The following is a 14,637-nucleotide window of genomic DNA, read 5'->3' on the forward strand; positions in this document are numbered from 1 at the left end:
TTTGGTGGTTCTCATTCCTGGATAAGATGGATTTCGTGATAAATTACAATCGAGCTCCTTTAATCTCGCAATGGAGTGGTAACAACAAAGAACACTGAAGTTTTTTTTTTCTTCTAAAAGTAATATAAATAAAACTTGTTCTTGTTGAGTTGGTCCAGACTTCATGGAAATATCTCATTAATCTGTATTGAGATGGTTCTTAAAATGCTCTTTGCTCAAGATAAAAAACAAAATGGTAACATCTGAATCACTTCCTGTTTGCACACCTGGAACACCTAAAATATAAACTTAACGTGGACGACAAGATATATTAGATGTGACTAATGGTGCATATTAGTTGCTTTGGACCCATTTTACCTCAATAATTGAAGGCATTTGTGATCTTATAAGGGAATGATTAGAGGGGAAGTTGCATTCCACGGTGGAATGCTTGACAAGCAGGTGAAAGCCAACCCACTTTCAAGGGTCTTGGTGCGTCCTTCAATACCAAATTCCATGGTCTCGGACGATGCTTTACATGCACTTTTTATTCATCACAAGATAACTTTTTTTTGAGTCAATTGAACTGATCTAGATGGATTGTCCCCATCTTTTAGTGAGCGACAGTGTTTGCAGTTGAGGCGCTTTTTTTTTTTTGTTTTTTTTTTGTTTTTTTTTTTTTTTTGATACAACGGTGCCTCACGCAACCCGCGCGCGGGTGCACCCATAGTGGTCATGACAAAAAAAAAAAAAAATCCATTTTCCGGTGACAGCAAGCATCGCTGGAAAAAGAAAGAAAGAAGAAAAAAAAAAAAAGAAAGAAAGATAGGAGTGATAGCGGATACAAGCTTGAACCATACCTGAGTTCTCTATTTTCGGGTTAGGTTGGGTGTGAAGGCTCAAGCAGCCCAGCCAGATTTAAACCCTATGCTACAAGAAAAGGAGCATATTATCCTGAATGGTTCATGAGCTGCCTTTCATGTATTAAATCACCTGTAGAAATCCTGGTATCATACACCCTGTCGGCTGGAACTAGCCAAAAATATTATCAAATCACTAGTGTTCCGTAAGTGCGTTGCATTGATTTATTGAAAAAGAGAGCATCTGATGAATGACCATTGATCAAGATTAATTAAATGGAGCACATAAGGATGCTCCTCATTTAATCTTATATACTTTATGCCCTTTACTTCATTAATCATTCAAATGAATTCAAAGGAATATGTTTTATTATTTTTTCCAGATAGAAAGAGTTTACATGTAATAATAATTTGATGGGGGAAGATTCATATGCCATTCGCCTAAGCATGATATCGACGATCAAAAGTTGGGGGTGGAATGTGTGCATGTCTCACCCTGGGTTGCCTGAGTTATCACAGTGAATATATATTTTTGAGAAAATAACAGTGATGTACATAATAGAAAAAAAGTTCAACTAAGTGGGTAAATCACAACCATCCATGCCCCTCTCTTAATGCGTCACACATGCCCTACCCCTACACTTATGGTTGAACATAAATGAACGACTTTGGATCCAAGACATACAAGAAGGCAAGATCCAGTGTGTTTGGCTTCCATTGAGACTACTCTAGTCTGCCCTAAACTGGGCTGTAGATAGCTCTCGTGAGGGACCTGTTGCATGACCTTGAGAAGTCATCAGCTCCAATTCCAACCTTACAATGGTGGTAAAACTAGCCATCCATGCATCGCAAGCTCTCGCCGTCCCGTTTACCCTTTTCTTTCAACACAAGTCAATAGCACCGAACAAATTACTTCATCTATACCCATTACCAACCATTCAGTAACAACTTTCCGGCTTCTGTGACATCAGTCATTTCACCCACAACACCACTCTTTCTTGTTGGGACCAAAGCCACCTACCTATCAAGCAGAACCATTTGGTATATTAAAAAAAAGAGGACTCTTTGGCATCTGGAACCTCAGAAACCACCTTAGACTGGGACCAATTATACCAGAATGATAATTTATGAATCAGAGAAAGGAAATGTAGGTGGTATGAGAGAGCAGCACGGACTGGAGATGGAAGCAATTCAAGCTGAAATTAAACCAATATATCCAGCAAGCAAGGCCAAGATGTATGATATAACGTATGCACTTGCAACGATGATGGGTTCTTTCAAACCACATAATTCGAAGTGATGGTGCACAGGGGCCATTCGAAAGACGCGTCTGCTAGTCCCATACAACCTTTTGGTGATCTTCACACTAAGAACCTGACAAATATAACAGCCCTTTAGTCCAAGAAATACAGCCGGCATCAGCTATGAAGGTCACAATAACTTGCTATAATAAGAACATGCATAAAAAATGGACATATATATAACCATCAGTGCAAAGGAATAGTTCAGGTGTTTTGAGTCAAAACTATACAATGAATGTGTACCCTTGCCATGCACCAAGAGTGTAACATGCGGACCAGCTTACAGAAGCTTTGAGGTAAATGATGACCGTATGTGTCTACTTGGTGTCTTCCAAATGTAGGTGTTTAAATAGTGCAAAGGAACGATTCAGATGTCTTGAGTCAAAACTATAAAATGGATGTACGTAATTGCCATGTACCAAGAATGACCTGAAACAAAGGGTTGCTCCGCAATGGTGGGTTCGTAGGTTGCATACATCTGACTCTCTCTAGACCCTGCAATGGTGGGAGTCTTGTACATCAGGATGCCATTTTTTTCAAGAATAACATGCGAACCAACTTCCAAAGGCTTTGAGGTAAACTGATTGTAGGAATTTATTATGTAGGTGACGGACCTACATTGCTCCATATTCTAGACTTTTGATCCACTTACAAAAATTGGAAATTTACAAGACTAGAGTGAAACCACCATTGGAAGGCAAAGCCAGAAATCACCTCACATAACATCTGAATAAATAAATGTATGTGCAATATACTTGCACACAGAGTAACACCATATGTCCCCCCACCCCACCGCACCTCAACCCACCCCCCGTGCCAAAAATAAAAGAATTAAAGGCATTTCATTAATCAAGCGAGGGGCTATTAAATATCAGAAAGTAAACTAAAGAGACCCTCTAAAATACTCCAAAAAAATAGGGGAAAAGGCCAAAAAATAAAGATAAAAAGTGGAATAATGTTCTCTGACACTCAAAAGCATTGATGACAATGAACATTTCTATCAGCCCAAGCCCAAGTGCCCAACTAGTCTATGAAAGGTATAAAACCTACACCAGGATAAAAAGCACAGCTCGACAGGCCCAATCATTTAACCTAGGAGTTGATTGTTAGATTCAAGAGTTCTCAAAAAGATACCCTTTCTATTAAACAGCTAAGAATGAAACTGACCCTGGAAAAGCCAATGTATCATTTTCTTTTCTTTTTTCCAAAAAAAAAAACTATATCTGTTCAGAACCAAACAAAACTTAGACAACACAGTCCTAAGAGATTAGGTGGCTTCCTTCAAAATGAATAAATCCAGGTTCTTCGAATGAATAAAGTAATTCAGAGAATGATAAAATTAATAAATTATCAAGTGTCTAGGAATAGAAAACTTAATCTAATAATATGAGTGCTAATCCTTTGCGTGGATATGCTAGCCTTCCTAGACATATGACTTTACCTGTATGATGACTGACAAAACTTCCATGACGAATATACCAGAAGCAATGAACAATGGGAAAAACATTCCTGTGCATGCAGCCATTGCAGCAAGTGCTCCACCCAATGCCAGGGATCCAGTGTCACCCATAAATATGGAAGCTTTGTACCTGTTGTGAAACAGAAATCCTATACAAGCTCCAGCCATTGATGCTCCAAAAACAGCAAGCTCTATTTCACAATAAGCATATAGTAAGCGCTAGCTACAATACATTTTAGAATAAAATTTATCCATGCAACCAATTTATGCTTCTTCGTAAGTCATAAAATTTGAGATTTTTAAGGGATAGGCTATTGAAATCCGCCATATACACCACATGAATTATAAGATTTCAAAAAGTCAATGAAAAAAATCTATGACATATCAGCATCACAATATAAAGCTTTTTGAACGGTATATGATTAACAAGTTGTATGGAAAACAATCATTTTGATAGATTGAAAAATGAACTAGCAGAATGTATGCATTACTCATGAAAATTACCAAAAGAAGGAAAGAATAAAAACCATAGTCAGAACTAAACTAGCAATAAATCATGACATCAATTAAGCGAAAAAGATAAGTAAGTTAAAGCAACTACTACAAGGTATCCAAACAATACCGATGCATGAACATAATAGTCAGGGTATAACTGAAAATTAGATAGTCCCTACTCTCTCTCTCTCTCTCACGCTCTCTCTATATAACACACACATATATATGTAAGTATACATACATATATGTATGTACAAAAATATTCCCCACGGAACAATGGTAGATAGAAGTTTCAACATGTTGCATAATACCTCTGCTATTGTGATACTTCATGAAAAAGAGAATAAGAAAGTTCAAGTGAAATTTCTTATCCCAGAAGACCTACTCTGTGAGTTTGCTACCTCATCCATGAGTTTGCTAAAGGCGTCACTAGTGCAAGTAAAGCTACTCTCTTGCATAAGAAAAAGACAAACAGATAGAGTTTCTCATCATCAAACCCAATTGACACCCTTTTTAGTCCCTTACAGATCTCTAAACAGAAAGGCAGATAAAGTAGCTAAAAAATGCAAGGGCACACTTACGAGCTGTAAATAATAGTTAAGAGGAGTGGAAACAGCCACTTGGACACCAACTTCAATTTTGGTGTTGAAATAATAGAGCTTATGGTTCCCAAATCCTTTGAAGATTAAGAGAATATCAATTTTTTCCAGTTAGTCTGCAAGAATTTCTGTAAGAATTAAGATGAGCACGTTTGACAAAGAAGGGAGCATAGGCCTAATTAGTGGGAGCCCACGAGTCCATGCCTAATACCTAGGCATGCTGAGAAAGTGATTTCCTGAGACCATGCTCAACCAATTGCAAAGACATGAAATCACTGACTAGACTTTTTTGCATAAGTCTGCAAGACAATTTTTCAAATTATTTACTTCTAAGCCCCTCAGATGATCATTCGAATAGCATTTTATCATATTGATCCATATGTTTTGCCATTACTTTTTTTTTTTTTTTAAGCATATAGCATGAAATCATGAACAAAAAAGAAAGTACTGACAAAAACTGATAAATTGCAGGCTACTATAGCATAGCATGGATCAATTGGAAAGAGAGGGATATGACTAACAAATTAATGCATTAGAAATTCAGGTCAAGTGGCTACAATATCTATAATATTGAGTTTGTGATATAATCAATACTGACCAGGACATATAGCAAGAACGGTAACAGACATCCCTACAAATGCCAATGCAGCAGACCCTCCAGCCAAGCCATCAAGTCCATCAGTCAGGTTAACGCCATTCCCCATTGCAGCAAAACAGAATGCTGTCAAAATCAGATAGAATTTTCCCAGAGACACAAGGCCAAATGGTGGAGGAAGAGGCACCAACCATTTCCTTCAATGAACTAGAAAAAAGTCACAACCAGCAAAATATATGCTGCATGTAACTACTGACATTTTGCTTTATGTTGAGGAAAAATGAGACGAAGAAACATCGGAATGAAAGAAAAAATAAAGAGAAACGGGCCTGGGCTTTTTTGGCCAACTATACGACTTGCCAGCTCCATCACCAACAAAGCAAAAAGAAACTCCCAGATACAATGCATTAACCTCTCCAAAGGATAACCAATGGCGATCCCTGAATGCACAATCGAACAACTTCCAAATACTTCCAGCCCCAGCTAAGGTGAAGTATCTGGCAATTGTATTATGATTTACGACAGAGCTGACTGCCTCAAGTCTAAGTGTAGCATTTGATTTTGTCACACTAAAATTCTAATGTAAATGGGATAAATCTTGTTAATCAAGATTGATTTTGACCTTCTTGAAATCCTTATATCATGTTTTTCATTAAAAGCACAACAACTTAATCAGATCATTTATCCTTCATAGCATTTGAGATATGCTGGTCCCATTATTATTATGTTACCACTGTGTGGATGTCTACATTGTGTCCATATGGGCATCTTTCTTAAAGATTTAATAGGATAAATTTTATTGTACAACATTACACACTAGAAATAATTTAATCTCCTGTTTCACAGCATATCCCTTTGTAAAAGGTGAGTTTCGCTTAGACATTATGACCGATAAGAATCACGATCCTAATTATCCAGCCTTGTCGCAAATGTCAAAGAACAACTTTATGAATTCTCATTTGTCTTATCCTATTATAGACAATAAAAACAAAACCAGTAAATTAATTTGATCATTTATTCATAATATGTTACCGCACAAAGTATTGCTCTTACTGGTTATGAGAAACTATACCTGTTGTATGGTGTTGATATATTAGATGAGTCCAACCAAAAAGAAAACCATGCCCCAACAGCTACCTGTTAAAAATGCCATTGAAAACATTATACATTGTTATGAAATGTATTTGATAATTTACTTGATAAAAATATTTATGTTTTACAGGGAGCACTGGTGGGGGTTGGGGGGCAGAGAGGGAGTGGAAGATATTACCTGTAAACTCAGTTTTACCCAACCTGGCAACCCATAGTTATGACTTTTGATGCAACTCAAAAGGTCATCAAGTAGCCCAATTATTGCAAATGCAAAAGTTGCTACTGCTGCTCCATCAAGTTGAATGGAATTGCCGCCAACTATGACTCTAGCAACAAAGACACCAATAGGAATGAAAAATAGTCCACCCATAGTCGGCGTTCCCCTTTTAGAGGAGTGTGTAGTAGGCCCTTCTTTCCTAAGGATCTGATGAATCTTCATCCAATCAACTAGTGGGACATATAAATATCCAGCAAATGCTGATAGAAATGCTGATAATGTGAAAGGATGCATCAAAAGAAAAGGCTTTAAGGGTTGTCTAATGATCCGCCACGAACACCAGTCGAAGAATAAAAGAAAAACAGCTAAGAAGGCTATCAAACACATATTAATCAAGATTCCTGTTTGAATTCTGGCATTAAAACATTCAAAAACAAATCCAAGTCAGTGACCAGATAACATGAAGAGCTAATATCCATATCAATTCGTAACAAACAATAACATAAAGACAAAATTAGATGCTAAGATAAAGGATTTAAAATGACCATGCATCTTAACTAGTTTGGGCATTTCTCACATGGTAGATTACACTTTAGTCATTAACTTTATCATATACCGCAAGCTGGTAAAAAATAATGTGACTAAGACATGTGATGAGAGAAAATGACAGAATGATGTTCTCTTTTTAAAAATTGTAATAGTAAAGACAGCACAGGTATCTTAAAGTACATAATTATTAGCTGAAAATTAGTTTGATCATGCTTGAACCATGGTAGAAACAATTTGCAAGGCTGTGGAGAATAAAGGGAATTTAGTGCTTTAGTCTTAGATGCCATTTTTCTAGTTGAACTGTAACTTGAGAAGCAAGTGTACCATCACTTAAACACATGTATACATTAGAAATATAGTAAGGTAAGACACAATAAGAGAATAGAAAAGAAACCTGCCTTTCCAATCTAAAGATTGTAAAACGAAAGAGTAAGGACATTACGAGCACATTGAGCTCTTTGATTTCTAACTGAAACTTGGATCATGCTTGAACCATCAAAGGAGTTAAGCACCAATCAGATGGATGAAGAAAGATTAAGTTTTACAGTTTCATGCGATCCACAACATGTAACTCGAAGAGCATTAATCAGAAATAATGCATATAGGTCTGCTAAGGACAGATAAGAACTGGTATAATCATTCTAGCCCTTGCCCAACTATTTGGGATCGGCTCTGAGGATAAGAACTGATATTCAGAGCCAAAATAGATCGAAGTCCTTAACATACACCACACACATATATTACACAAATCACTAGCATCAGCAAATAGACAAATAACTATAGAAACCATATGATATTATTACAACTCTTAACACACAAAAACACTCAAACAACAAATCACAAACTCTGGGATTAGAACATGAGAATTCACTCAGTAAGTTGTGACACTGTAACAGTACATGATTTTATGTAGATTATGATCTGCTTTCCATGTGTATATAGAAAAGTGAATGATCCAAAAATTGGATATGTACAGAAGATGAATCTTGATGCCCTTCATTTGTTGGTGCAATACTTGCTGCAACCTAATTAGCTCTTCAATTGTCGTGAAAGGCAATAACCTAGAGATAAGGTGGAGCAAACAACCTCTAGTACAATGAGACATCAACAGCCACACTTGGTAACTTCTGGGGCAGGAGACTTACTTCGTGCACTTCCAAGAATAAAGGTATATAAAGGAGGAAAAAAAGGCAACCTGAAGAACATTAATTCTCAGGATTACATAACACATAAGCAAAATTAGAGAAACAGGTTTAAATTAGAGGTAGAGAAGAGAAAGAAACCAATGATGGCCCCCAATAGGTTCTTAAAATTGTGGCAGAAAGAGTGATTAGGTGATCTAAGTGAGCGGAGAAATTCCCATACCTAGTTTATACTACTATTTTGTCGTTCTCCCTGTTTACACATCGCATCTTATGTCCTATATCTAAACTAGAGAGAACAAAAAGATTTCTAAATCTAACGATATTCTCCTCTCATTCCTGCAGCTGATCCAACTGCCTCCTCTATTCTCTCCGGCTTGTGTTGCCTTGACTCCACCAACCACCATCTCTTTCATACATTTTTTGAAGCCCCACCTATATGACAAACCTGTTCAGAAAGTTGTCTGTAAGTAGGGTCATATTTATCTTTGAGTTTTGCAGGGACACTTTTTTCTGCAGAAAAAAAAATTAAATTCCTATTTTTGTCAAGACCCTCCATAAATCTACTAACAAACTGATATGCTTCCCATACTAACAAACAAGTAGATATTACTGGTGAAAATGGTTAAAAAAGGTACAAGGTGTTATTGTCAGCAATGCATATCGAAGACATCTTCCCTACAATTCTACTTCATGCGTATTTCAGCATGAAAAAAATGTGATCAAGAAATTCCATACATGAAAAAATTTATGAGGTTTAGTCTTGACCTTCTCTTCCTGCGTCCTTGTTGAAGGGTTGCAACATGGTGGCCCGCAACTGCTAAAGAAGGATCAGGTGTTTCCACACGATCCTTGTTTATTGGCAAGTCTACATCCACAGAAGGATAAACAAGTAGCTCAGTGTCGCTCTCCCCACCATCACTCGAGGATGGCATGCACGAAGACTTCCCTCCAGAAATCCCATTACTCTCTTCGATAACCGTGCAAACAGCCATCGAATTCTAAAATAATAGAACAAAAGCCCCATATCAAAAAAAATTTGATATCTTGCACCGAACTAAATAACTCGTTAAAAATCACAGTAAGCCAATAAAAAAAAAAGAAATGGTTGAATGGTAAAAGAAGGGGTAAAAGGACTTCTTTTTTCTTTTCACAGAGAGAGTTTTGAACTTGAAACAGTAGAAACCTCATCAATCGCCAGCATGAGAACGGAAAATCGCTTAAGGCTGCATCTTCCGAGGCCACATTTGAATCCACCGGACCGCTAAAAGGGAAAGAGAGAGAGAGAGAGAGAGAGAGAGGATTAATACCGCGATGATTCAAATCGTTCATATAAGAAGAAAAATTAGGATCGAGATGGAGAGCTCGAGGCACTAACAAGAGGACCGGATCGAAAAGCAGGGGAGGAGATCAGTGATCTAGTCGCGGTCGGAGAAGAGAAGGATCCTTGGGGTTTCTCGAACCCTAAGCGGACGAAATGGGGATTTGCGGAAGACATGAGGGCGCACGGAAACGGCAAACGGAGGGAGGTCAGACCGAGGCTGGAGGGAGAGGAACCGGGGGTATCTATAGGAGCAAAGGTCCTCGAGATTTCAAACAAATTCGCCCAGCCCAGACCCCGCCCGTCCTAGCGGTAACTCGCTGCCTCGCTGGGTCTGATCCACGAAACGAGGCGGCCAGAGAGATCTCGAGTGCGAAACACGTTCGAGATCTGATGATGGTCGTACGAAGGGAAATGGCCGGCATGGTGGCCTCGCATTGTGGTCGGCCTCGGTGGGAGGGGCATCCAAGACGGTAACCAATGATCTCCTGACCAGGTCATTGGTTGAGATGGCCATTGGTGATCTTCTTCCCTCAAGGAACCTATCAGGTATGCTTGTCTAAGAACTCATGCACGATTTTTTTTTTTTTTAACCTTCTGTTAAGGAAAATTTTGCCACCATCCGGAATGATGCATTAAAATTTGATCATAAAAAAATGCAAGATGTTGTATGGCCAGATCAGAGAAATATATTTTACATGCTTCCTTCATGTGTTGAGGTTGGAGGCTGGGAGTTTCCATGTCTGCAATCTCAGTTCTTTTAACGGAGATCAATGAATTGGCATGGCCATCTCTGTTTCGTTTGTGCTTTTTACTCCTGGAGCTTCCGTTTATTAAAAAAAAAGTTTATTGCTACATGAATACCTTTTCAAAATTAATATTTATATGTATATTCTTGTAAAACTCTATTATTATATAAATATCCGTAATATGACGGTTGCTCTAAAATTTTAAAATTACTCTATTGTTCCTGTCTTCTTTTTTTGCTATCGGAATTGCGATCTATTTGCATGTCTAATCATTAAGGATATTTTAGTTATTTTAATTTGAGACCATTAATTTCTTAATGTTGTTAGATAGCATGTACATATGCAAAAACAAAAATAAAAAAAAGAATAGAATAGTAAAATAAGTATTTTACGAGGATATACATGCAAATATCAATTTTGGAAAGATATTCATACAAAATCCGATATTTAGAAAGATATTCATATAAAAAATCCTAAAAAGAAAGCATACCTAGAGAGTCCGATGGTGCAGCTCCAATCTGGATGCCATATTGCTAGCCCTCCAAATGGACGGTTCCTTCAGTCTTCGATCCCCGCAAACTTTGTCCTCCAAGTATCATACCTAGGCAAGCATGAGTCTACATGGATTAGAACTATAACTTTGCGCCCTTTGTATAACAAGAAAAAGAAAGATACAAGGGCTCAAACAAGCTGCTAGGCCATGATGCTTGCACTTTTGGGTTCCCAAAGCCACTCCAAGACACCAAGTTATCACTCTCTGCAAAAATACAGTAAGCGACGGATGTCACAATAGCTGTTATTAAATTATTATTGGATTACTATAAGAATACTAATAAACACTAAAGTAATTGTGTAAATTTAAAATAATTTCATATTAATGATAACTAGACATATTATTTATCATTTGCATTATAATAACTAGCAATTGTTATATATTATTTACTAAATGCAACTATTATAATAATAATATTATAAAGATCACAATGTATTAATGATATTATAATATTGAAAAATAATATTATAATAATCTTGTAGTCATGTTACAATGACTAGATAATATTGTAATTTATATTCTAGTAATAATAACATTATCATAATAATAATTATAATATTTAGTAATATTAAAATATTAAATATTAAATATACTATAATTATATTATTATAATAATATGATATTACTGTTACTATAGTAAGATAATACTAATAATATGATCTGATAAAATATTTTAACAATATAATATTAATTTAATAATTATACTATAATAATAGTATTATTATTTTAATTATAAGGAGAAGGAACGGTAGTAAGGAGACCCTTCTTGAGGAATTTCTTATTTAAAGTTAAAACTACAATTAATTTGGCTGCAGTTTACTTACAACTTGAGAATTTTTCCTTTTGAATTGAATTGGAACATACCAACATCAACACTTGTTTTGAACAAATGCATTTCAACTACAACCAAATGCAAGCCAAACAACCGTAAATTTGGCATCTTTACTATGCTGCTCTTGGCCAATTTCTGTGCAAACATATGCCTGGTGTGCATGCATATGTCTCAAAATAAAAAGGACTGCAAGCCAAGAAAATTTTTTTGGTTAAATTTCATGCTATGATCATATGGCAAAAGGTTTGAAAAATTTTACAAGATTCTAGACTCCTGATTTGGAGGTTGTTTAGAAGCTTCGTTGGTAGATATGGCAATTTTAGCCAACCCATCGGATACCCAACCTGACCCGATCTTAATGGAACTGGTTTGACCTGACCTATTTAAACTCGAGGATAGATATGGGTTTTAGATATAATACCCGAAGTGGATTCAAATCATGTGCGAATAATGGTGAGGCATGCCCCAAACCCAACCCAATGTAATACAACCCTAATTCCTCTCCTCCCTCCAGCCCGCCTTTCACTCGATAGCTGTTACAAGCTCATAGCCCATTTGCCTTGGTTGTTCGTCCCATCATTTGTCCTAGCCACACTCTATCCCTCCCCACCCCACGCTCCTCCGTCCATCCGACGCTCCGTGTTCCTCCATCCATCCAAAGCTCATCACCTCTAGGCTCCACTTGGTGATCCTTTCTTCTTCATTTCTAGGACTTGAGTTTATGCTTTCTTGCTTGGGTTTTTGATGTTTCTCGTCTCACAAAATCTTTGATATATCCATTAGTTTCTTAAATCACAAGCTCTTGTTCTTCCTTGACCATCCATCCATTACTTTGCCCTAGATGTGCTCCTCCATCCGAAGTACAATGAATTCAAGGTGAGTGATGGGGGGCGAAATGGATCGTCCAGCCCACAGCAAAAAGGCCGCCCAGTTTTAGCCCAATAAACGCCAGCGCCGACCAATTGAATCCTCGGTCTCGGACTCCAGCAAAAGCTCCATCGGCCTCGGATATTCGCCGACTCGCCCGACCAAGTTCGGAACGTCTTCAATATTCGCCGATCCGCCCCAACCGAGTTCGGGGCGCCCACTTCAGTAGTACGCCCCGACCCTTGAGCTCGGAGCGCTCCACTGAGCACACCTCGGAACCTGGGGAGACGAGCTATCCTCGGCACCCATCTAGCTGACCACGCCAAATACATAATATGACCTCTCAACATGTTCGAACTCACCAACAGCCGCACCCATGTATGCGCCCCGCCCTCCTACGTGGTCGTACATTGCAACGCCACCGCGCCACGCTTTGATAGCTGGCCCTCGACAATTAAAGGACAACACCATGACTACTCCAGCCATACCCTGCTACGACTGTCAACAGGCTGTTCTCAAGAATCGACAGCACCACACACCACCGGCAGCTTTAGCTGCGCGCCATTCGACTTAGAGCCATCCCCCTCTTATGATAAGGGCGGACAATGCCTCTGCCACCTGGGCCTCTCCACCGAGACTATAAATAGCCCGGTCAGGTAACTTTTAAGGAACTTTTGGCTGGACCCAATTTACCCCACTCTAACTTGATCATCAGAGGGACCTCACCAGAAACACCGGTGAGGCTTTGTGCAGGTCCGCCGTCGCCGCCACGCAAGAGGTGGCCCCTTCCTTCGACTCCCCCGGAGTGGTCACCCTCGGGCCAGATTTGAACCATAATATTTCTGGTGCTAGAGAAAGGGCCTGAGTCGTGACCATGAGATTAATAAGTCAGGGAGCTCCAGACACGTCGAGCGGCCGGAAATCAGCGCCTGATTGTTCCCTTCAAAGTTCACCCCCTGCAACGCCTGCACCAACGGACCAAATTTCTCGGTCTAGCTAGAGCAGTTTTATCTGCTCGCCCAGCAAGTCCAAGCTCTTGCCATGATTGTTCAAAGCCTTCATCCAGCCGGAGCTTCATCAATCGTCGAACTGACAGAAAAGTCAAGAAAGCGGGGCAACAAATCCAGATGCTCTAGGATCGAGTCACGGAACGCCACGAGGGGCGCCATCGATCGAGGAGCAGGTCCCCCCGGAGGTCCGGAAGGCACGTCTCCCTCTGAAGTTTCGAGAAGTACACTCCTCTCACATCCTTTCGAACCGAGATCCTCATAAAAATTGAGGGTTGTGGCTACCACCGATCTCTGCCAAAGATGCGACCATCCAAGTCACGAAAGCACTTGGATAAATATTGCCGCTTCCATAGAGACCACGGTCATGACACAGAGGACTGTTACTAGATCCGTGATAAGATTGAAGTGATTGTCCACCAAGGCCTACTGAGTCACTTCATCTATGGGCCGGTCGACAGAATGGAGCTCAACAGACAGAGTTCAGGACCATCTGATGGGCCCGACGACAATCGCCCCAGTGTGGGCACCATCAATGCCTCGTCCGCGCATTTTATGCATTAATGGCACCCTGGCTTCAGGGGCAGGGAAGATGCCACACTCTCATCAGTTCGGGTCCGGCGACTCGAGATGTAAATTACTCCTCCTGAAAAGGACCTTAGCCCCTCTAGGTCGGGTTTTCTTTTTCCCAGACTCTGTCAATTAATGAAGTTACCCTCTGGAATTTCCTCAAGGCGTCTCTGAAACACCCTAGTGGGCTCGACGCGCTCTGGTTGCCCCGGCGGCACGAGTTATATACCGATAAACTTATAAAGTCGCTCCTCGAGCTCGCCTCGGGGCGCCCTGTAGGACTTAGCGAGAGCTGAGGGCCTCGCAACTGCAAGTTCTATCTATAAAGTTGCCCCTCGAGCTCACCTCGGGGTGCCATGCAGGACTTAGCGAGAGCCTGAGGGCCTCGCAACTATAGGTTCTATCTATAAAGTCGCCCCTCGAGCTCGCCTCGGGGTGCCCTGCAGGACT

The 14,637-nt window shown here is 39.4% G+C and overlaps 1 protein-coding gene across 5 annotated transcripts; it reads right to left on the reverse strand.

Moving 5' to 3' along the window:
* Positions 1 to 1,349: 1,349 nt before the first annotated feature.
* On the reverse strand, positions 1,350 to 10,746 carry LOC103707371 (phospho-N-acetylmuramoyl-pentapeptide-transferase homolog). 5 transcript variants are annotated; one of them, XM_039125518.3, is made up of 8 exons: positions 9,667 to 10,745; positions 9,475 to 9,552; positions 9,057 to 9,289; positions 6,559 to 6,706; positions 6,361 to 6,425; positions 5,292 to 5,485; positions 3,582 to 3,790; positions 1,350 to 2,213 (listed from the first exon to the last, which is right to left on the reverse strand). In XM_039125518.3, the coding sequence occupies exons 1-8, from the start codon at positions 9,784 to 9,786 to the stop codon at positions 2,031 to 2,033; spliced, it is 1,230 nt and encodes a 409-aa protein (XP_038981446.2). In that variant the 5' UTR covers positions 9,787 to 10,745; the 3' UTR covers positions 1,350 to 2,030. The 5 variants fall into 5 exon arrangements, 4 of the variants coding, with proteins under 4 accessions (XP_038981446.2, XP_008790045.3, XP_088562197.1 ...); XM_008791823.6 differs by having other exon boundaries at positions 6,559 to 7,009; positions 9,667 to 10,265; XM_088706071.2 differs by lacking the exon at positions 9,475 to 9,552 and having other exon boundaries at positions 6,559 to 7,009; positions 10,308 to 10,746.
* Positions 10,747 to 14,637: the final 3,891 nt, after the last annotated feature.

Source organism: Phoenix dactylifera, chromosome 1, assembly GCF_051530095.1.
Source record: "Phoenix dactylifera cultivar Ajwa chromosome 1, Ajwa_hap1_PhDact_Kaust_v1.1, whole genome shotgun sequence".
Taxonomy (NCBI): domain Eukaryota; kingdom Viridiplantae; phylum Streptophyta; class Magnoliopsida; order Arecales; family Arecaceae; genus Phoenix; species Phoenix dactylifera.